Genomic DNA, 24,319 nt, shown 5'->3' with positions numbered 1-24,319 from the left:
GACACGGTAAATAAAAATCCAAGTACTGTCAAATTTATACGATTTATTTCGTATCCTTTACAACAGCGGTAAGGATCAAGCGAGATAACTCTAATTTGCATTGAGAACTGCATTCTTCAGGATGTTATGACAAAAATCGTCGTCGTCATCACAGAAAAGGTGGATGTCGTTAGAATTTACATTACCCCGTATTCCTTCTTCACACTTAATATCAAATGTAAATGACACGACTTGCCTAAAAGAGAAGCAAAATTCAATGCATCACTAATAAATCAAAATGTAAAATTAGCCTTGAAAAAAAAATTCCCGTTATTCATCTCATACTAGCGTAAAACTTTTCAAACCACAGAATCGGAAATGTGTCAGAGTAAATACGTGCAGATCTTCATAGTAACAATTAATATACAAACCAATTAAATGCCACTGAATATGGATGAAGGTGGCCCTTGGTATTGCTGCATATTGCTTTGGTTAAGGCACCATCTATTGTTGCTATGAAACGTCTGTTGGCGTTTTTCAGCTCCTCTTTCAAATACGCAGACAAACTGAAGTTTACGACTGTAAAAGATATCATGAAAAATTCACTGAGCTTAAAATATGTCCATCTTTTATTTTTTTATTTACAAATTTAGAAATTAGTAAAACGTTATGAATACTAGTATATATCCACATGCAAATGAAATGAAATTATACATTTACATGTATTATAATAGTTTGTTTCATTATCAAAGTACCAATCGTTAATTACATGAATATATGCGCCACTTTAACTGTGCCGCATGCCTTGCATTGATCAAAAGTATTAAATGAAATGTAATTAAACCTTGGTGTTTTTTAAAATATATTAATGAAATGTAATTAAACCTTGGTGTTTTGGACTGACATCTCTCGCGGATCGTTTACTCCAGCGGCACTCAAATCCGCCATCATAGTTGTAGCAGGTGGAATGTGGGGGACACATATTGAGTTTACACTCGTCCAAGTCCTGGCCGCAATCTTGACCCATGTAGCCACTAGCGCATCTGCAGTAATATCCATAAGGGTTATTCGTGCATGTTGCGTTATTTCTGCAGGGCGAGGAAAGACAATGGTCAATGGCCAATGCACATGTCCCACCTGTAAAGCCCTCGTGACATACACATTCAAAGTTACCAATTTTATTCTTGCACGTGGCGAGGTTTTTACAGGGACTGGATGAGCAGTAGTCGTATTGGGCGCAATCCCTATCTATCCAGTTGTCGGTGCAGTTGCAGCTGTACGAGGTTAGACCATTGATGCAGATGCCATCGTTCCGACAAGGGCTTGTGCTGCAGTAATTGCGCTTTTCGCACAAATGGCCAGTCCATTCAGTTGAACAGAGACATGCAAACGCGTTTGTTAACGACGTGCACGCTCCGTCGTGCCGACACGGATTCGGATAGCAGTAATTGACCTCCGTGCAATTCGTGCCTATCCACTCCGGTAAACAGTCACAGCGATACCCGTCCAATAAGTTTACACAAGTTCCCCGGTGTTCGCAAGGATTTGTAGCGCAATAATTTACTTGGTCGCACGCTTTCCCGGCCCAATTGATGTCACACTTGCAGTTGAAGTCGTTATGCGATTTGAAGCAGTTTCCACCATGTTGGCACGGGTTGCTTTTGCAAGGATCGTAATGGCAGGAGTATCCATCCTCCTTGTTGATACATTCACTGTACTGACCGCATCGACTGGGACAATGATTGTTGCTAATCTCCAAGGTTGTGCAAGTTTCGCGACAGAAGTCTTTACTGTCGCATTGGCGTCCTGTCCACGCCGTCGAGGAACAGTTGCAACGTGGACCAGCAATCGTATCCATACAGTGTGTGTTGTGATAACACGTGTACCTGGAACAGTCTAAACACTCGTAAGAGCCCAGAGTGTTGCTACATAAAGTATGCGAAGGACAGGAACTACCCTTCTGGCATTCGTTGATATCGTTTTCACAATGTCTTCCTGTCCAACCATTCGGACATCCACACGAATAACCCCCTGGGTAATTAGAACAGGTCCCCCCGTTTCGACATGGAGAGGACATCGTGCATTCGTTGATATCTTTTTCACAATTTCGTCCGGTCCATTGTGAGTTGCATGCACAGATATACGTGTTATCAAAATCCGTGCACGTGCCATTATTCCTGCAGGGATGATATGTGCATGAACTCATGTGAACATCACAGTTCTTGCCAGTCCACGAGGTAGTGCAAGCGCAGTTGTAACCCCCAACAGAATCAGTACAAGTCCCAAACACCCCGCATGGATTGTAGAGACATTCATTTATATTGGTTTCGCACTGAACACCAATCCATGATTGTGAACAGTTGCAAACGTTAGTATTTCAAGTCGCGATGCTGGCAATTCCGTCCCATAAAACCTTTAGCACACTTGCATGTATAGTCGTTGAGAACGTTTACGCAAGTGCCCGAATTTTGACATGGATCAGACACGCATGCGTTGTTAAGTTCACAAAGATCGCCATACCAAGATGGGGGACAGGTGCATTTGTATCCTAGGCTTGTCTGTACTGGTAAGCACGTCCCATGGTTTTGACATGGAGATGCGTGCTTACAATTATAAATTTGGCAATTTGTACCCGTCCAAGTTGAAGGGCATATGCAATGGTACTGTCCTCTGGATAGCTTTTTACAGTCGCCATTGTTCTTACAAGGGGAATCATAACACTTGTCGTAAAACTCACACTGAGCCCCGTAAGATCCTTTATCACAGAGACAGTTCACGGTGGATCCGTTTTGCACGCATGTACCCATGTTGTGGCAAACATGATTGAAGCACAAGTCTTGAACCTCGCATGATGCGCCTTGATATCCGGGTGGACATGCACATTTCGGAGACCCCAGGGGAGCGCGAACACACTTCCCACCATTTAGACAATCCATTCTGCACTCAATGGAGCAATCTGGGCCTACATGTCCAAAACGACAAGAACAGCGCGCTTTTCCTTTGGAAACGGAACAGGCGCCATTATTGGAGCAGGTGGAAGGCGAACACGTGGTGGCGACTAATTCTTCACAATGGACACCCGTAACATCCGCTGGACAAGAACAGTTATGGCCACCTAGAGTGTTGATGCATTGACCAGTGTTGCATGGATGTTCTTCACATTCGTCCCTGTCCATGATGCATTGCTCGCCGAAAGCAAAATTTCCACAGTGGCACCGGAAGCCGCCAATAGTGTCTTGACACTGCCCGAAAAAGTTTGCACATGCGTAGTGGCATTCGTCGACGTTGTTCTCACAATACTGACCCTGCCATCCTGGAATTATTGTCGTATTGAAGAAGAATGTTTATCTTTATGGCAATTAAAACAACTAAACGTCTCGATTAAAGATACTTGTTAAGTAGTACTGTTTTATTATCGGTAAAGAACAATTAAGAAATCTAGCATATTCTTTTTTGATTCACAATCAAAATAGCTAGGGAAACAAATGAGTGAATGAACAATTATAACAACAACTGATGTCAAAATAGTAGAACAGTTTAAATTGCCTTCATTATCATAAATAATGCAGATAACAGCTCTTTAACGTAATTATTTGCTTCAGGTGTTCTCGTAATTCTTCCTCAGTTAGATGCATGTAAATGTATCAGAAAATCAATGTATTAGATCTACTATATATACAAAATAGTTATCATGTAGTTTTGGATTTTTACCGTTTTTACAATATTGGACGCCGTTTACTATACATCTGTGCGGGTCGCCGGGACAATACACGGAACAGTTTGGTCCATGGTATCCTTCGGCGCAAAAGAACCAGGATGTCAGAGTCACACTAAAATAGTTTTAAATATGTACAGCATTTTTCATGTCCAATAAAAGGGGGAGGGGCAGCAAATGAATTAGGCAACTAGTACTCGTATTAAACGTCGACGAAATCGTTGTACAAGAAGAAGAGGGTTTAAACTGATGACTACATTTTCAACAATACAAGCAGTTTTGGTACTCTAAAAGATAAAAATATCATGACCTATTATATCAATTAAGTAATGAGTTCAAATGCTACCTAGTTTATACAAGTATAAACAAAAATTTGGGGCAGTTTTTATCAATTTATTTGATTTAATTTTCTGATATTAATTGTATATATAGGAAAAAGTCATCTGACTTTTGAAATGACGTTAGATAGATGAGAGAGAGAGAGAGAGAGAGAGAGAGAGAGAGAGAGAGAGAGAGAGAGAGAGAGAGAGAGAGACCTGATGATGCTGTTGTGGAGAGCGAACGTCCTGTACTGATCGTTGTACAGTATGTACTGACTTCCGTTCGTCCACTGGTCCGCCCCATTCAGAGTCTGTTCCAGTAGAAGTCTTGAGGAGTCGTTGTTGTAAACTGAAACCTGGAGAATGGAGGACGGGCCCATCTATAACAAAGAAAAGAGAAAGATAAAACGTGTTGTTTGTTATCAAATTGAAATAGACTCCAATAGAATCCTTAGTACGATTTCAAACAACCCCATTGCATTTGTTTACATGGTGGTTTGGCAACTTATTATTATTTTCTTTTTTTATTGCTTATTATTTATCAAAAAGAAAACAATGGTCAAATAAGCTAATAAAATGCACTGCAAAACGAAAATTTTAAAACTTACATATTATCAAATATACATTACAAACACCGGTATTTTTACTAAGTCATCCCTATAAATATATAATTATACTGAACGATTTTGTTTAAATATTCATATACTTAGGTCATTTAATTGTTAAATCACACAAATACTGCATGAATTAAAATTTGTGCTTACAATTGAAATATTCTTATGGGTAGATTCTGTAAATTAAAATGTACATGTGGTTTTTTTTCTTCAAATCTACACTAAATGCATGGAATACCGTGTGGTTGGCGTCCATCTCCAGTGGGTTGAACCTGTCCCCTATGTTCCGTCCTAGAACTCTAGACTGGTACCCTGTCATGTTGACCCAGGCCCTGGCCGACTCGTCACACTGAGAATCATGGTCTCTACAAAAAGATTTGGTCAGTTTGTTTACCATTTATGCCCATGTAATTGCGTGATTAAGCAATATATACATGTATATTTTATCAAGTCAAATGGAAAAAAAAATGAACGCTCTTAGGTTGGTCTACATCGAATCGCCAGTGATGGGAAATTATAGGCCTACACCTTGTTTTATAAAGAAATAAAGGAAAACAATTAAAGAAAAGTCGGACAAGGGACATTAAAGTTACAATATCCATGTACAGTGTAGGAAAACGGCCATCATATGAGGTATAATAGACTGCATTTACTCAAAACGTCAACTGTTGCAAACGTCATGAATTGTGATGAAATCAAATATGACTTTCGCTGTAAGTAAACATTATTCATTTATTTTTTCAAAACTTTATAAATGGTACAAGAGGTACATGTCGTCTAGACATACATGTTTTTACATATACAAACAGTATGGATGAGCAAAATTGGATCATTATATTTGTGAAGAACAAATAATCTCATAACTTTTCCTTATGAAAATAAAAAGTTTTCTTAAAAATATAGAGTTGGTATTGGACAATAAGTTACAGAACTTTAGAGTATTAAGTTGATCTAATAGTTTCTTGCTAAAAAAATGTTTTGAATCGAAATATGTTACATTCTAACAGGTAGTGATAGTTTTTCCCAATTTGATTATTGCATAAATTAGAAACTCTTTCATGACGTTGTAAATTGTTCCAACAACTAACCTCTATAATGTAGAAAGACTTTAACCGCTTGTTAGAATTTCACAAGAATATTTCTAAACTTTGTAGGTAATGCATTTATTCACTATAATTAACGATATAGAACTCTAACTGCGTGGTTGATTAATTAGTCAGTTTCTTAATTAACTCATTTACATGTAACAAATACTATAATTGGTAATCATTCAGTTGTGATTATACATTAACCATATTTCTTAATAACATGCGTCTTATACATTTACTTACTTTATACAGAGGTTTATGTGGAAGCCACAGTTGTTGTCCCTGTTGTTACATCGGTCCGTGGCGGCTGTTGTGTTGTGTATGACAACTTGATCGACGTGAACAAACACAACAACGTTACAGTGTATCTACAACAACAACAAAGGGCAGATGGGTGACAACAACGAGAGAAAGAGAGAGAGAGAGAGAGAGAGAGAGAGAGAGAGAGAGAGAGAGACTCATCGAAATTATCACTTGCCTTAGACAACTTATAGATACTTGAAACCATATAGTAGGATTTATATATCTACGTAATCATAATAAATATATATTACTATATATTATTATACTCTTTCCAAGTACATGTACATGTACACATTATTTACTTTGAATTCAATATGTTATATTTGAATCATAAACGTATTTATCGAACAGGTGTTTATGATGTAAGCTTATCTTACCTGGCAAATCAATGCACAGTGCAGAAGAAATCCCGGAAAACAAAATCTGAGCACATTCATCTTCAGTGAGGAAGAATTAGTAAATTAATATTTCTACTGATATTAGTAACTGTGTCCCATTGTTCTCGATCCCAGAATGCTTTGTTGTGATACAAGGAAGAAAGACCGGTGTACTGGTAGTTGGGGGGACATTCCAATTCTCCCCATTTTTTATCTTTAAGTAAATAAAACAAACCGATATACCCGTCTAAAGCACTTTGCGTATTAGGGTTTTTCAGGTCATCGGAAATATGAAGGTGATATTTTGATAGGAATCATTTACTTAACATTTAAGGAATGTACATGTATTATACTCATTCAACTTTACCTAGCGTTTTCTTTTCAAATATGCAAAATAAATTAGTAATAATTTATGTTGTGTTGACATGTTTTGTCCTATAAAATTAATATACATGTATAATTATGTGATAAATTTTCTTAATAAATTTCTTCTTAATATGTACATATGCCCCTTTTGAGTAAAATGACTATAATCTTCTGATATCAAATAGTAAGTTCAACGTGGGTCACGAGGCACACTGGTCAGTCAAGGGTTTTAGGTCTTCAATGATCATTGTATGTGCTGCTTGTACTGAGTCAGACACATTTATGCGAGTTGTCTCTCTTTGTGCTGTTACAATACTATCGTGATAGCAATCGCGATTAATTCTATTTTGATTGGCTGTTCTGGATGAAGATATGCAGCTGTCTTTAATTAAGGTCACTCGGGCAGTAAGATCTATAGAATATTATGACAAGTGCATGATCTGTATTCACTCGCTTTCTTAACCTCGCTTTGTCCTTTCGGCACTTAATGCTATACCTATTAATATCATATCATAATAATCCAATTAACTTACAAGAAAAAAATTAATCATTATATCAAAACATTAATTGTGTTTTTATATAGAGAAAAAGCTTTATCCAATAATTTTGATGATTCTTAATTACACACATACTAGTAGTATACATTGATATTCATCATTTCCTTTCTACACAAGTACAATGTACATTTACATGTGTTTGCGGTACATGTACTAAATATTTTTGCCAAGTTTACACAAAAAGTTAAGTACTGCCACTATTTTTATGTATTGTTTTCCATGAAATAAGATATAAAAAAGAAACACATTGATTCATTTACATTAAATAATTATTTCTCAGTGTATTCAATTGCGGACAAAAATCGATTTGAAAGTGAACTCAAGAGGTTCCAAATGTATACAGTAAAAAACGGTTATAGCGAACACGCTTACAATGCATTGACGCTTACAGCGAAGTAATTTTCATTCCCCGTGATTATATCAAATTTTGTTAACTTGACAGATATTATAAGAACAAATAACGTTTACAGCAAAGCAAACTTGGCCGCCCCTGGCACTTCGTTATAGGCCTGTTTTACCGTATTTCAAATCTGATATAAAGGGACCTAGGCATGATTTTAGGTTAAAAAATATTTTTTTAATTTTTAAGTATAAAATGGTTTACTTGTGAATTTGTTTATTGAATGATTGGCCAAAATTAGTGAAAGATAGAAGTCAAGTTACAGAGACACATAAGAAAGAAGTCTTTGTTATGTTAACAAAGCTCTAGTTTTATATTTGTTGACAAATACTGTAAAGTGAAAAAGTTGCTATATTGTCTTTGACAATATAACATGTAGAAAACAAAATAAACCGATTCAATGTGTTCATAAATGATACCAATAAAACTAATACAACACATATGTAAACAAAACCAGGACTCGAGTTTTGTTTACAAAACAAAGAATTCTAACCTGCGTAACTCGCTTTTAATCATGATCAATATTTGACTTTCAAATTTTGACACAGCATTAAAAACATCTATATTGACCATTATAGACATTAAGAATGAAACGAAAAATCATTTTGAAAGAGTTGAACTCAAATCGTGTCTTAATTCCGTTTGATCATAAATACTAGATGAATACAAATGAGATAAACCTGTATGAGCAATAAATGAGAAACAATACATATAAATTGATGCACACAAACTTTATTGTCAATAAAATGATGAATTCTTCAATCTTATAAAGATTTCTCTCATCAATAGTTTCACGTCAAAATACGTAAATATTGGTCTCCATAATTATATTATCAACAAAATAACAACAAAGCTGATAGAGATAATCGTCCAATATATTTATGAGCAACAATTCTCATCAGTGTATGATGAACGTCAGTTAATCAAATTGAAATAAAAGAAAGCAGATGTCTTGTCTGTCTTTGGAATATAATATAATATAATCGATAATACATGTATCTTTCTAATAACAAGGATTTGGTCTCAACAACAAAATTTCTGAATTTTTATTTCTGGTCATCATGAACGCAGGATATAAATAAGAACTCACCTTATTCAATATATATTCAGCGTATTTGAAACATTAAATTTAATTTGGTTGCAAGTCACAAGACCTTGTGAGAAACGAATTCACACCAGCAAAGTTGTATACACAAAAATTTTAAGGTATAAAGGGAGGTATACAATATAAGTAACATTCAAAGAATGGTTTTCCTAAGGTTCAATAAGATACATCTTCCAAATGGACATTCTCTCGACTTTATGTTACTGGCAATAAAATGTCCATTTTCAGAATACCGAATGCTTAGAACTGTAAAATATATACATGTATAGAGGAAATCAATCTTCGTATTATGATGCAGTTGTTCCGCTGTGTTTGGTTTATTTTCTTAAATTCTCAATATTAGTATCACAATTTTGGATTTGATATCATTTCATTTTGTAATTGTACAAAAAAAAAACCTGTTAAGATATAATTAAGGTTTTTTTTTGTTGAAAATTATCTCCGTTTCACAGAAATTAAATTTTCTCAGATTAGTGCAGCTAAAAAACCCAGATGTGACGCCCTTATGAAGAACTAAACAACTTAAAAGATGCTTTTGTAAACATGTACAATTTGTAGAAATGAGCAATGTACAAACACTGGCATGGGAAAACAACAAAGAGACAATGCAATGTTTGAATATCTGGAACTATATGTACATGTAGATATAATAACAGACAACCACGACTTGTTTTCACAGCTAAAAACAACCTTCCGACATGCTTTTCGTACATGTAGTTTGAAGTCTGTTTTATGAGTCGACAAAGACATTTCTAAGCCTGGTTTCATAATTAATTACACAGTTCTCCATAAAACCAAAACCATTGTCACAAATTACTCTTCTCGGCAACAACATACACGTACACGGCTCTATTGTTGTTGGGTTTTTTTTCAAACATCCATCCCACACGTTACGTGGTTTTCTTCATTTCAACTTTTCATATGTTTACTAAAGTATTTATTTTGGAATTCAAAACACCGAGAATATACATATGATATGGAAAAGCATTTGGTCCACATTGATATCACTATATCAACAGATAGTGTCTTTTGTCATGTATGAAGCTTTTCGAACGCTCGTGCTCCCGTTCTGGTCCGCTGAATGAACGGTGTGCGTGTGGTGTTTTCTGGGACACTTTTGCCTGTCCAGACAGGTCTTTCCACAAAACACTCGTTTAAAAGTGTTCCAGAATTTCTCACTGAACCAACAGTAGACGATAAAATTGACGGACGATTTGAATGTAAGTAAACTCAGTGCAATGAGCGTGACCAAGTTGAAAATTTCGAGTTGCTGACGGTTCGCCACTGTGTAGGACAAGATATGCCGCACGGTGTAACTAACCAGTATGGGAGCTTGACACACAAAGAAAACTACAATGATGCCGACGAGCATCAAAGTGATTTTCAGTTGTTCCCGCGCAATCATGTTTTGCATGTTGACGTCATGGAACCGGGGGTAGTTACTGGACTTTGCAATTTCCAGAATGAGTTTGATGTTAAATAGAACTAGAGCAACCAATGGTAATACACAGCCTACTATACAGTCAACGATGATAGGATATGTTTTTGTGTAGTATTTGCTCATGACCATTTCTGTCGGCATAATGTGCACTAATTCTTTGCCGCAATGTGACATGGTCATTAATTTGAATTCGAAAAATCGGGGTATTCGGATAATGAAGGAAAAAATAAATATACCAGCTATAATCAGCCTCGCTCGGTTAACTGTACAGATTGCGATTGCCTTCAGGGGGTGACATATTGCAATGTACCGTTCTACAGCCAGCACAACAGTCAACCAGACGGACGCCATTAAAAAAGTTTCCACAAATACTGGTGCGATCGTCCCTGTATAAAAGTAGTACTTGTAATAAACCTCCACCGACATTTCCTCCGAGCCGAAGAACTTCGAGACGAGAAAAACGAGGAACCCTAGGTCAGCTATAGCCAAAGCTGTTAGGTAGGAATTCGTGGATGTGGTCATATTCTTCCTTCCAAGAACAACAACTGTTAGCACAATGCCAACTATTCCTATAGCACAGGCGGTTGGGAGGAAAATGTTAAAGAATTTCTGGTAGCCGGGTAAATCTTGTGTGAAAAGTGTGTGAGGATGTGCCTGGTTAGAACAGTCGTTTTCATAATCAAATGTTCCATAAGTTCCATTCAAATGGTGATAGATGTCGGACAAATTCATATTATGTAATAACATGTAATAATATGATGAGTTCATGTTTTTTAGGTCTTCATCGTCATAGTGAGAAAAGTCGTAGTCATCCATCTTGATGATTTGGTTGTTACTTCACCTGAAAGGAAAAAAAAAGATTGATTATTTTGCTTTTACAATAAATATTATACTTATTTAAAAGTTAACAAATAATAAAAAGTAAAGCATTGTTTGATCTGTATCGAAATAGATTAAAGCCACAAAGCCAATTCCTAAATATTCAAGAACATGTTTGTCAAGTAAAAGACAATTGCATAGAAATTGTATAACGTTTGTTTGGTTTTTTGTTACCGTAACGGCTTCCGATTTAAAAAGTGAGATTTTCATCTTTAAAAGTATTAGATTAAAAATAAAAATCACACTAAAAGAAGATATTTTCCCAATGAAAAATTATTTTCATAAAAAATATGTAAAACTTCCGTAGGATTTTGAAAAAATGTCATACGAATTTTATTGGTTAGTAAAAGTAGTAGTTCCTGTAGATTTTTTTCCACACAGGTATTTCCTTCAAGCAAAATCATTAAACTGTTTGATGTTAAATCCCATGACATTACAAGCTTATTCCAAAAGAAGAATATTTAATTTCAATACGAATTCTAATATGCTTTATTAATCTAATTTCACCTCGGAATTTTATCCAAAGTGATATCACTTACTAGGTTCAACAAATTTATATCAATAAACTCAATTTTTTTTAGTTGTTGAAACCTACATTTTAGACAGATGCAATAGTGCCAGCTTGGCACCAAATTGAATATTCTGCACAGTATCTAAAAAACAAACTAAAGTTACGTTATAAAAATTGGTGATGGTCCCATGACAGATACTCTTATAACAACAAAATAATTGTTATATTTATGTTCACAATGACAGGGGTTTTTTTTGGCTTGTAAGTAAATACTTTAAATTGGTCTTGTTATTATATAATTAGGTCATTATCTCTTTTACAAGTGGCTATGTTACATTTCACAGAAGTTTTTTGCATTGTGTATTGCAACAGTTCTTTGTTGTGTGCGGTTTTTTTTTCTCATGATAGCATTGCTCTGCAAGTTCTCTAAACTATGCCAAATCGTTAAAAGTATGAAATAATTATTTTAAATAAAAGAGAGAAGATAAAAAGTATTCCAATAACCAATTATTATCATCAGCGAAATAGTAATAATAATAATAAACTAAAATTCTTAAATATTGTATACATTTTAAAATTTCAATCTTGATTTTATTAACTTAAAGATATACACCATTGCGCAACAGTTCCCGATTTCTATCAACTCTACTATTACTTTATCTACATCTTTAAATATCATTCATTTTGAATTAGCGTTTAATGTTTGTACGCAGTGGGAGCCACTCTTCCTTCGTTAACATCAATAAACTGGTTTCTCTGGAGAAAAAAGCGTTTCATATACCATGATCACCAACGCGAGGGTATCGATATCTTAACATTTGTAAACACAGTTGAAAATTAGGTCATATCTGTATTTAGGGGACGATTACTGTTTAAATTTATTTTTTTCAATTTCGTGAACTTAGTGGCCCACAATAGGGGACTATAGAACAGCTTACCATTTTGTTCTACTTGCAGCAACTTACTGAGTATTTTAATATCATGACCATGAGATATATATATTATTTACACGAGAGACACTTGTACATAAATTTACGTATGCTAAAGCATTTTGGGTTGGTTCAGAATCGTTATGATATTGGAGTATTTAGAGAGAGAAGCTAAATCTTTTAATATTTCAAATTAAAATATATTCTGTTTTCTTTTCCTGAATTTAAAAATAATCTTTTAATATTTCAAATTAAAATATATATACTCTGTTTTCTTTTCCTGACTTTAAAAAAAAATAAAGAATACTATATCATATCTAGTTGATAACCTTAACCTTAACCAATTGTATCCTCCTGCTTTTCCGATGATGTCAGTTTTATGTCTGGGCTTTATTTCATTATTATGTCTGATGATTATTATGCTAATTGTTGAAAACAATTTCACTTCAAAATTCAGTGAAGTGAGCAAAACGATAATATTTATTTTTCCTTCTTAATTTATAAAAAAAAAATATATCAGAATTTTTTCATACACGTATAGTATCATGGATTGCGTATATTCATGAATTTGTTTTGTTTTTTTGGAACCTTTCCTACGCAAATGATGACATTTTGAAAAAAAAAATGTTTTTGCATTTAACATTTCCTTATCAAAACAAATTTCAAGGAAAAAAAACAAAAAGTTTGCAAATGAAAGGTGAAGATCATGCAAATGTCAACCACTACGACATTTCGTGACAGAAGTATATGTTGCATGCAGAGTAAATCGATAACTGACAAGCAGTATCTACTCAAGAAGCAAAAAAAAATATTTAAAAAAAAAACATTAAAAATTACATAATTCTGGGTTACAAATTTGAACATGCAAAAGTAATATCAAAGTCTGCAGTCTATGCAAGAGAGCAAAAAAAAAAATCAGTTAAGAAAGAAAATATATATCATTTGGCTTCATGCAGCATTCATCATGAAAATCTTGACATCAGTTTGAAGATAAGAGCGATATAAAGGAATGTTTATTTGGCAAAGTAATTAATCTTCGACATCGAGGGACATCAAACGCCAATGTAATCTGATCAATTGCAGGCGTTGGCCTCATTTCTGAAAGAAATGCACGATTTTGCATAACATAGACAGTGTCTACAAATTATAAATATATACATATTCTATCTGATCGTATTTGTAACATGCTTTTTCAGTGCATACTGTATTTTTTTTAAATGTTAAATAGTATGATAAAGATATATTAGTTTACTATAAAACATAGTTAGCAGGATACAATGACGATAGAATTTTGCTGCTTATATATAAACATTGAAATGTGATACTGTTATAATTGTGTTATTGATCATCAAATATTAATTTAAGAAAAAAATTATAAAGCTACGAGAAAGCTGCAAACCTTCAGATTTCCTGAGACACACCAGCAGTTGTTATCTATAAGCTTTTTATATATTTGTTTGCACACGTTACCATGGAGTTTGAATTTATGACCCAAAAGGTCAATGTGACAATATATGTACATTAATTGGTAAAGATAACACATATGGCAGGAGTGTTTTTCAAGCGAATAAATGTAATTCATTCTGACTGCTCTCAAAATTAAGGAAATCGTTCCAACTACAGGCACAGTGCATATATCAATGTAATTGTTATTGTACACTAATGCAAGAATATTAAACACATCGTAATCTTCAAAAAATGGATTTTTTTTCAAATTCTTTTTGAAATAGTTTAGACTTTTTAGACTGAATAAACGCGGGAAGGCAGACATAAATAAAAATGTTCGAAGGAAAAGTCACCAATACGTTATTTTTTTTCAAGCTGACAAAACGACAAAACCTATTTTTAGGTCAGACGACACGTTCCTCAAGAATCTTTTTTGTATCTCCTCGTAATAAAGAGTTCCAATAAAAAATATCAATAATTATTTTATAATCATTTTAAAAATGATTAAAATTTAATTTGATGTGGTTATGTGTCTAGATGGCCGAATGGTTAGAACCGTGGCCGCTCACTGCCAGAAGCGTATACGTTCTAGAGGTCATGAGTTCAAACCCCCGCCCCGGCCGAGATAGAGTTCCAATATATGGAACTTTGTTGTGGTGTATATGTATATATTTACATTTTCCAGTGTGTTTGCCTGTGATAACACTACGTATCGATTTTGTACCATATAACTCATAAAGCCAAATTGAGGCGCCAGCGGGGTTTGCTTATTTATATTTAAATATTTAATCGTATGATGGTTTAAAGTTTTATAAATATAAGTAATAAGGAATCATTCTTTGAATATTATGAGGTGATAATTTCGGTCAGGGCGTGTTCAAATCTATCATAAAGCCCTTCGGGCTTTATTGGATTTGATCACGCCCCGACCAAAATTATCACCTCATAATACTCAAAGAATGATTTCTTATTCCTTATTTATTTTTATATCAGCAATTCAAGTGTATTTTCAAGAAGATTATATATGAAATTGCATACTCTAGTATTTTGCAGAAATGCCTGGTAAGGTACCCTAATTGTTTGCAAGAAAGCTTGTCAAAATAGTAGTAAACCATCAACAAATTCCTGGAAAAAGTTATATAAAATTGACGAACGTGTCGTCTGACCTTAAGTACCAACATTATAAGTCTAAATATATTACATATAATAGTCTGTTGTGATTCATGTCCTTATGTTACATTCAGTACATCCGATTAAAAAAAGGAAATGATATAGTTTTGCAATTGTTGTAAATAAATATCAAAACCATCTTTACACTCCCGGCAATATGAAATTGATGATTGATCATATGTTATACTAATTGAAAGAAGTCTTCTAAAACTAGAGATGTTCCTTATACAACAGCAATTTTAAATAAAAAGTACGAACTTCCACCCACTTAAGTACAGTAAGAAAACAATCAACATTTTTTTCCCGCTTCAGAGATGCAGCCGGAACTATGCACGTGCATATTTAGAAGAAAAAAAATTCACGTACAAATATGTGTGCATATGAGGTAAAATACCGTTGTGCTCTGTATGAGCTTGTAGATAGGTTGTCACTCACACGTATTTTCGTATCACATAAATGTATAACGGAAAATGATATAATATTGTAAATTCAAAGGAAGGAAACTTTGAGGCAATTTAAATAAATGTAAAAATTTATCATATTATTATGAAGTCGTTTGCTGTTAACAGAAAAAATTCCCTAATAAAGTTGTTGATAAAATAATGGTATCGTCTACCTAGAAATCCACCATAAAAACTGTACCATACAGTCAGCTGAATTTTTACTGAAAGGTCAGAAATGTGACCTAATGATTAAGTTATGTCTTTCAGTCACCTCTTTGGGCTCCTCTCAGTTGACTGAATGACATAGCTTCATACTGTGGAAATCTGACATTTCCACAATCCAGTGAAAGAAGTTTAGTTATATGGAATACTTTTGTGTTTGTTCAATTAACATATTTGTGTTATATAAAGCTATTTTCACTACTTGGATAAAAAAAAAATTATTATTTGATTATACGCGATAATTAAAAAAAAATAAACCTACAAAACATAGCATATTCTTTTAATAATAAGATCTATATACTAAGTGCTACGACAATAATATATGTATCAATCAAATAAGATATTAAAATTTAGCTCGATATATCCATTAAACTATATATGATACTTACAGTTCCAGATCTAGTATGTCAACACAAATCCTTCCACTCTCGATAAACTACTTGTATACACAAAGCGTTTGTGAACAGTTAAGAACAGAAATAGTGTGAATAAGCCATGTCTATCTAACACTGGCAATAAAAAAAAGAAATCGAGGAGAAAAGATCCCGGATCTATATTTTTCTCACCCTCTTGACCACCAAGCGAGTGTTAGAAAACTACGAGATATGAGTAAATGTCACATCAAATCAGGGCTCAAAGCTTCAGAAGTTGTGTAAAACCTCCGAAGCGCTCGAAGAATTTGATGCCAATGTTGCGATCTCTGAAAGCATTCCTTGTAATAGCACCTACTGTTACTCCCAACAGGACCTCGCCAGTGATACCTGTTTCAATGCAAGGCGTGGAGAATGTTTGCCACACTAGCCTCTGATAAACCCCCAGATTGTTCGCCAGGGCGATTCTACTCACTTTATTGGAGGGTTTTGCCGTTTTCATGGTTTTTCTTGTTCAGAGATAAGCGATTGCGTATGAGAGCGCCATTCAATATTTCATTTTTAATAACAGAGATATTTGGATGTGAATTTGTGACGAAAATGCTGAAAAATAGGTTAAAACAGGGGGAAAATAATAAAGATAACAGATTGTTTTCTGAAACAAATATCAGACAAAATTGAATTTACTTTAATCTTGAATGCTGATAAAGACTTTTTAAAGATGTTTTTGTTGCGAATTTTTGTATGCAATTATGTTTGCCTAATAACAATGCATTTAAGACGCTGATTAAATCAAACGATTAATCTTTTCATTCCTCAGTTCTCAGCGTGCATGGGAACCATAGTTAACGTGTGGTCTAAGTAGCATCAAGCACGAAAATAACTCGATCATATTTTCAAACCGAAATAAAAGGTCGGTCTTCAGTCTAATGTTGTTGTATTCCATACTTCCACTACGATACTTTTAGAAGTGGAGTACTTTAAGGATTGTTCTATACGCTGTAAGGTCATATCGTGTATAGATAATTTTGTGTTATTAATCTGTGTACATGTACAACATTTCTATCTGATATCTTACGTGATTCGATGTACTTCACATTTTGTTCTTGCATGACCTGGGGAAAAAGATCCATGAACTTTAAAAAGAGCAATAAAGAGAGCTTAAAAGATATAAATTAAGACTTGAAAATCATATTTTGGGGTTTTTTCCCTATTGAATGGCTAAAATTGAGTGGCATTTCAGTCGTATACCAAAAATCAAGTTCATTTTGATGAAATAAATTAATTGATATATTACTATCTTTACGAAAAAAACCCCATAACTTCCTTATGATGGGAGTCAACTTTGGTGAATAGCTAGATTTCTTAAAGTAAACTGAATAGAGGGTGTTGTCCTGAATGAGCTGTTCTACTTATTAAGTCAATAACTTCATCTATTATAGCAGTGACAATTTTTTTTTTTGGAGATTTTTTAAAACGTTGCTGATTTGGTGCCCATGAAATCCATGTATATTAACCTCCTGTGAATAATGATTAATCCACAGTTTATCGTTTAGTAAATGGTGCTTATCAAAACGTGAAATATTTGGCTCATTTTGGTTAACCTAAACTTGTGTAAGATACATCAGAATTATATTAACTGTAACGCATCTTTAAAAGTTTACAAAAAAGAAAAAGAAAATTAATGTTAAATGTAACATTAGATTGATGTTCGAAAATATCAGCCCATATTTTTTTTATTTTAAGTTTTGGATCTTTCAATATTTTTTTTTCTCAGATAGTATAATGAGTTACTGTCAAAATCTTTGATTCTTACTCCACCTAGTTCCAAATCCGATAAAAAAAAAATCATCACTGATAATTGCAATATTGAAATGAAATATGGCGATGTCAGAAAACGCGACGAACATGTACGCACGTGGTAGGGAATTTAAAATGGGTGTAGTGTCTTTTACGCGGGATAAAACGCAGCTATTTATTTGATCAACATATCTCGAATTTTGATGATTTCGTATGTGTATCAGTTCTGTTAATTGATTTGCAGGGATCAGGTTTACGTCATCTGACTGCAATGGGAAGATAAGACGGCTCATTTACAGAAATCTTTCAAACTGAATACCTCCCAAAGTGACCCGACATAGCAGCATGTTTTCTCAATGGTTTCTTAATTTATCGTACTCGCCGATCAAAATCTAAAAGAGACCTTCCCCTGCACACCACATCTAAGATTCGTTGCAGTCTATAAAATTAGAATTAGATACTTAGATCCGCTCAAGTACGTCGCTACACGTGTATAGCGTATTGTAGAGGAGCGGATCTACAATTCTAATTGTAATTAGATTGAGATTCGTTGCAGATTATGATTGGTCTTTCAAAGAGTTTTCATAAAATCATGCTACAGCTTTTGAACTTAATGTCAACAAAGAACAGCAAAAAAAAAATAATAATAATAATAGCTGCTTATATTTTTCATGTCTATAATTTTGTGATGAAAGGGGAACTCTAAGTCTATAAATAATTGTTCATTAATGAAACTTCACACAGAAATACAGAATGTAGGAGCTGAATTATATAATTCTTCCCAGGATATTTATCAGATCATCAAACTCAATCTCGTGTTTGTAATTAGACAGAAATACTTCTTAAAATTATACCGCTTCTATTAATACGACAATTCTCATAGCAAAAGAACACAAGATTTTTTTTGGTGCGTACGCTATTCGGAAAACCCCCTCAGATTTCTGTGTGATAGCGTTAATTCACGACGCCGTTCTATTAGTAGTCTTGCTCTGCACCCAATCTTGGTATAAATGATTAATTCAAGTTTTGGTTTCACACTGTGGAAGTTTTAAATTTTGCACATCTTGTGCACTTTGTCAACAAAATGAATAAAATAGTTTTAATTTGACAGCATCAGTAACCATTTTTTAATTAATTCAAACACCTTCTTTTCTTCTTCAATTTTTTTTTTCGGGAGGGGGGGGGATGTGCTGTTTCAATAGAGGATCGAAGCTTAAAAATTATTTAAACAAGACATTGTATCTTTCAACCAAACAACTATAAACAAATAATTTGAAAATGCTTGAATCAGTTATATTTGATTTTTACTCTTAAGCCAAATTATTATCATGCAGATACTTACGGTATTTGCTGTTATGTCAAACAGTTCCAAGTTTCTTATCACTCAGAGAATAACACGCCCTTGTACTCAGAGTTTTTTTTTTCATAAGAACGGTATTAAGACGCTTATCTTTGTGAGTTGCTTTTTTGTATTGGGAACAGTAAATTGATGTTTCACAGATTCGCTAATAAAAAAAACCCCAAGCTTATCCGGATCATATCGTTTACTAGAAAATTCAAAACATTTAAATAAAACTTTATAAGAAGGGATCGATTGTCATGGAAGACAAAGCCAGAAAATAATGAGGGAAACTTTTCCCCCTTCGTGTCAAGATAAAGAAACAGTAATTTATTTCTGGAATGAGTCGAAAGTTTGTTGAAATAATGTTCGATGACGTTCATCAGTTAAGATAATATTCTATTGAATATGATCTCCAATTTCTTCAAAACATGCAATCTTGCCTTTTCTCTCAGCTTGATTTGAATTCCACACATTGAGGGTTCTCTCTTACTGTGGCTCTTGAGTTCTTCAGTATCAAATGTATTGATATTAAGCCTGATTTCGAATCGTGAATTTTCTATCTGCTTAATTGTCAGAATAAGATTGATGGGAACTCAACATCTAGATAGGCGATGAAATTGAAGAATTTATTAGAAGACTTATTAACAGGCCTAGGACTCAAACAGCCTAATGTTTTAGGGATAAAAGATAACAGACACTTTGGCTGCTAATAATATTGATCATTTTAGATATCAAAATAATGGATGTGAGAAGAAAAAATCAAGAAATTTCAAGAATGGGATTTACTAGCCAATTATTTAAGTTTGAAACTAAAATGAATTGTGGTTCTTCGAAATATATTGCAAATTAAAATATATATATGTACATGTAATATGTTATATTGATTTAACTTCTTATTTTGTAAATATTTTATCACACGTACTGTGCAACTAGAATCTATGACATATAAAACTGTAACTTAAAGGCGATTTCAATCATTTATTTACTTGATTTTTTGATAAATAAAATGCACTACCATTTTTCCAAGTCCGTCATTTTCGATAGAATATTATGATTAAAAATCATCTAGGTGCAAAGCTTATAATTCAATATTATTTTTTTATGTATTCTCTAGCAAAGTTATTCGAACTTTGATTATTTAACTTTTGCCGGTACTGGTTTGGTCAACTCGTTGTCAATGCTATCAATTGATTCCTCTTGTTATTTCCCTTTCAGTGTGAATGATCATCAATAACTTGGAGCTTCTCAGATTTGTTTGAAAACACTGACTGGAAGAAATGAAGACTTGATGTACTTAAAAGGTAACAGTTCTTTTCTTGGGTTAACGTGATCAGATTTTCATGAAGCAAATCAAGATCATCATTCCGTTTCTTAGACTTAACAGCAACATTGTTAGGAGTTCAGTTGCGACGGTTGATCTTTTAATGAATACTGAAACATTTAGGGTCCATACTTGCATCCTATAATAATGAATTGTTCTTGTTCCCTTGCTATAATAGTTTTGACTGGAGGAGTACCACCTCTCAAGTGTCTGACGTTTACACATGTACACATCAAATAACTTGAGTATTTAGGCTAAAACAATTAAAGAAATCTAAACGTCGATACAGTAGCATGTTATTTATTATAGATATGTGTAATAAATATACTACCAAGTATCTAAAGCTATATCCTTCCATGCGCGGATCCAGAAAATTAGTTTAAAGGAGAGGGGTGCCAAACATATTTAATTTTTCAAATTTTCAATTTTAATACTTTTAAATTTGATCAGAAATTTGAATTTTTCAAGGCGGTGCCTCCGGACATTTTATTTGAAAATGGTATTTTTCCCATCACATAAATTCTGGAAAACGGTAAAGCGATAATTTGTGTTTTTAAAGATGTATGGTCACAATTGTAGCAGGAATTCAAATGGTCTCTTTCTTCCTTTTATTGTTTATAATGCTTTATAAGGCATTTCTTATTTATGAGAAACGAGAAACAAAATTTTAAAGCTATCAAACTAGAAACACGATACAGCGCCTAAATTTCTTTGTGTTGTAAGCATGTTTTGCTATTTCTTTACCTACGTATCATTAAATACATGCATTTCATTTCGGTAATATTTTTAAAAGCCTAAATGCAAACAAATACAAGGCAATATCCTTGTTAATGTAATCTATGCTCTGCAAATAACTGTAAGCATTCTATCTCGCTTGAAACTTGACGACTGGTATTCAAATAAGGTTTAACATTTGAATCATACAAAATGAATAATGAAATTTGAAAACGTTTAGCTCCAATAATGACCATGTCCCTTAAATTGAATAAACTTACGTTTCAATACTCTCCGATACTTTATTTGATTTCTATTTTGCATACGTCTCTTCATTAGTGTAGGCTATGAATTTGGTGCCATCAATTAATATGTTGTTTAAAGTCAGCAGTGGCAATATTTATCAATATCAAATTAAGTGGCATTTGTAAACATGCTTTATGAACACAACTGCCAAAAATATGCAATTCTACAAGCTCTTCCAATGCCAATATTATACAGTTATAGCCTTTTATTGGGGTCAATACATGGTTTATACAATTGGTTAGAGTATTTTGACCGAGGACGAAGTCCGGGGTTGATAAACTCTTATCGGGTCAATAAATCTATGTAACGACTTGTATAAAAAAGTTATAATTGTTTTTGTTGTTTTTTTTAAATAAATCTAGATCTAACGATATTGAGGTTATAACACTTTAAAGTACAATATTTGATATATATTTAGTCTTATAACAATTTATGATAAAAAAAAAGAATCAATTGTATTTTAATACTCTATCTAAAACAATTTAATTCTTCTGTTTTTAAAGGTCTTGTCTGATTAAAAAGCTAAAAATAAAAGCAAAACCTTGTAGACGTGATCGAAATTGAGAAATGTGTCAAGACTATTCTATCTCTGTAATATTAATTCTCAGTTATACAACGTCGATTTACACACTTTAAGCCACTGTATGCGACTGATTTCTAAAAAGGGGGTGAATATTAACAATAAAATGATTCCTTGTTGTTTTATTGCTACATAAAGGTGGCGATTATGTCACTTACAAGAATTGGCGGGGTATTTTTATCTTCAATGTTCTCAAGTGTTATAATACCATTATGGAAAAAACTAAATGCTTATCATTGTTTAGTTATAGTTATAATTTCCAAATATCCTAGATGCTTCTTACCATAAATAGCTGGAAGCTTATACATTGTACATGCTTATGAACACTTTATTGTACATGTATATCAACACTTTATTGTAAAAAAAAATAATTTTCAAACACTCAAAAAAGAACTGAAGATTTTTTAAGAGAGATTTAAAGGGGCTTTATTATAAACAAGAGCAGTTTTGTCTAAGACCAGTCAGAATATGTAGTACATGCTACACTAGACTAAGTGCTACTGCAAAAAAAAATCTCTAAATCAAATTTAGTAACTCGACATTTTATACTGAAAATCGAAGATCGATGATTCAGCAATTATATTTTTGTAACTAATTGTATGAGTGTTTAAAAGGAGAGTTGTGCAGTAAATTTATAGTAGCTGACACGATTTTTAAAAAAAAAATATTTAAATACAATGTTGATGTTTACATATGTATCACAATTAAACTGACTGGTCTAACTATAAGCTTTCTATTGCTTAAAGAGAACGTTATGCAATCTTTAAGCACGCTGTATAAAAAAAATTTGGTATACACACCTCCCCAAAAAGAGATAAATAAGCTATCAATTTGTATTTTTAAAAACAAGTGATGCAAAATGCATCGAATCGAAACTCACTTATTTCATGACTCATTTACAATAAAAAGACTTGAAACATAATGCTATCGTTTTGGCACATTTTGACTTAGCCAATTTGCTGTTCTCACACCAATGATGCAATCTTTGAGAGATGTGAATCGAAAAAACAACATTTACATAGATGATTCAGAACTTTTACTTAACGATAAAACTATTTTTAGATTTTATATGAACAATCTACAGACTGCCAATAAAATATGTATACGATTTTGTACCTGTACATGTACAATGTACATGTATTAAAGTTCTACAGACATAATATTTGTTTATTATGTTAGTATAAGATTAAACCATAGTCATTTTTTATAAAATGTTGTTGTCGGAAATATTCATTTACCAAAGAGAGTCTGCATAATGCCATTTATTTATACTTAATTACCGTTTATTAAACGTGTCAAATTTTTATGTGAAAATGTTAAGAGAAATCTCCTATTGGATTTGCAATGACTCTTTAACAAATATCCCACGCGTATTTGATTGTATAACAGTTTCACTAATATAATTTCGATATTTGATTATTATGATAAGAAAATGGCAGTAGATATTTCATATTTGCTGAAATAAACAAATCTATTGACAATCCGTACGAAGGAAAAAAAGCAAACATACCAAAAGTTAAACTCACAAAAGATAATGATGTTAAAATGTCGCTCATTCTATCAACACCAACAGTTCCGGATGTTTCAGAGACACAAGAAACATGAAAAATGACATTACCTGTAAGACGATATAGGTTCAACAGAAGGTGAAATGCAAGATCTTGTCTTGGAGTGATTGAGGCATTGGATTCTTTTCCCTTTTTATTCCGGATTATTCCGAGTTGCTGATATATAGCAGCCGTTCGTGTCACTCAACGGTTCTATGACATCGGAGTTCACTCCCAGCAGCCTGATAAGCCAGTTTGTCTTGAAAATCTCCCGGGGAAAAAAGATATTACTTTTTAACATGAAATTGATGCTGGCCAAGATTCCCTCAGAGTGCGAAGAAATATATAATTATATATTCACACACAGCCTATCGTTTTTCGCAGTCAAATTCCTCTTGTCTTTAATATCTGTACTTTCCACTAAGATGTTGAAGCCTGATATCATTATGATGCAAACACTCAGATTTGGGAAC

General features: G+C 33.3%; 4 protein-coding genes across 6 annotated transcripts in view; 1 reads left to right on the top strand and 3 right to left on the bottom strand.

Moving 5' to 3' along the window:
* LOC105345323 (4-hydroxybenzoate polyprenyltransferase, mitochondrial) overlaps positions 1-24,319 on the top strand; it is a 281,500-nt gene that overhangs the window by 235,669 nt on the left and 21,512 nt on the right. The window lies entirely within an intron of this gene.
* Positions 844-2,351, bottom strand: LOC136274577 (fibropellin-1-like). Its single transcript, XM_066081700.1, has one exon. It carries the CDS (start codon positions 2,183-2,185, stop codon positions 845-847), a length of 1,341 nt encoding a protein of 446 aa, XP_065937772.1. The 5' UTR covers positions 2,186-2,351; the 3' UTR covers position 844.
* On the bottom strand, positions 2,349-6,600 carry LOC105345325 (adhesive plaque matrix protein 2). The gene is made up of 6 exons (XM_011453444.4): positions 6,397-6,600; positions 5,960-6,084; positions 4,867-4,993; positions 4,231-4,394; positions 3,691-3,809; positions 2,349-3,292 (listed from the first exon to the last, which is right to left on the bottom strand). Exons 1-6 carry the CDS (start codon positions 6,454-6,456, stop codon positions 2,349-2,351), a joined length of 1,539 nt encoding a protein of 512 aa, XP_011451746.3. The 5' UTR covers positions 6,457-6,600.
* On the bottom strand, positions 9,257-24,178 carry LOC105345324 (FMRFamide receptor). Of its 3 annotated transcripts, none has more exons than XM_011453441.4 (2): positions 23,918-24,178; positions 9,257-11,106 (listed from the first exon to the last, which is right to left on the bottom strand). In XM_011453441.4, exon 2 carries the CDS (start codon positions 11,079-11,081, stop codon positions 9,837-9,839), a length of 1,245 nt encoding a protein of 414 aa, XP_011451743.3. In that variant the 5' UTR covers positions 11,082-11,106; positions 23,918-24,178; the 3' UTR covers positions 9,257-9,836. The 3 variants fall into 3 exon arrangements, with proteins under 3 accessions (XP_011451743.3, XP_065937771.1, XP_011451744.3); XM_066081699.1 differs by lacking the exon at positions 23,918-24,178 and adding an exon at positions 19,379-19,396; XM_011453442.4 differs by lacking the exon at positions 23,918-24,178 and adding an exon at positions 16,255-16,702.

Source organism: Magallana gigas, chromosome 4 (assembly GCF_963853765.1).
Source record: "Magallana gigas chromosome 4, xbMagGiga1.1, whole genome shotgun sequence".
NCBI lineage: Eukaryota > Metazoa > Mollusca > Bivalvia > Ostreida > Ostreidae > Magallana > Magallana gigas.
Note: the sequence above shows the minus strand (reverse complement) of the source record. Positions and strands in the feature narration are given on the sequence as shown.

What these genes read in the sequence shown, in the direction of transcription:
- LOC136274577 (XM_066081700.1), bottom strand. Translation starts at nt 2,185, where the DNA reads ATGAGTTCATGCACATATCATCCCTGCAGGAATAATGGCACGTGCACG.
- LOC105345325 (XM_011453444.4), bottom strand. Translation starts at nt 6,456, where the DNA reads ATGAATGTGCTCAGATTTTGTTTTCCGGGATTTCTTCTGCACTGTGCA. An exon ending in AGATGGACGCCAACCACACG is followed by an intron (nt 4,395 to 4,866) that starts GTATTCCATGCA and finishes TCTTTGTTATAG; the next exon opens with ATGGGCCCGTCCTCCATTCT. An exon ending in CGTCCAATATTGTAAAAACG is followed by an intron (nt 3,293 to 3,690) that starts GTAAAAATCCAA and finishes CAATAATTCCAG; the next exon opens with GATGGCAGGGTCAGTATTGT.
- LOC105345324 (XM_011453441.4), bottom strand. Translation starts at nt 11,081, where the DNA reads ATGGATGACTACGACTTTTCTCACTATGACGATGAAGACCTAAAAAAC.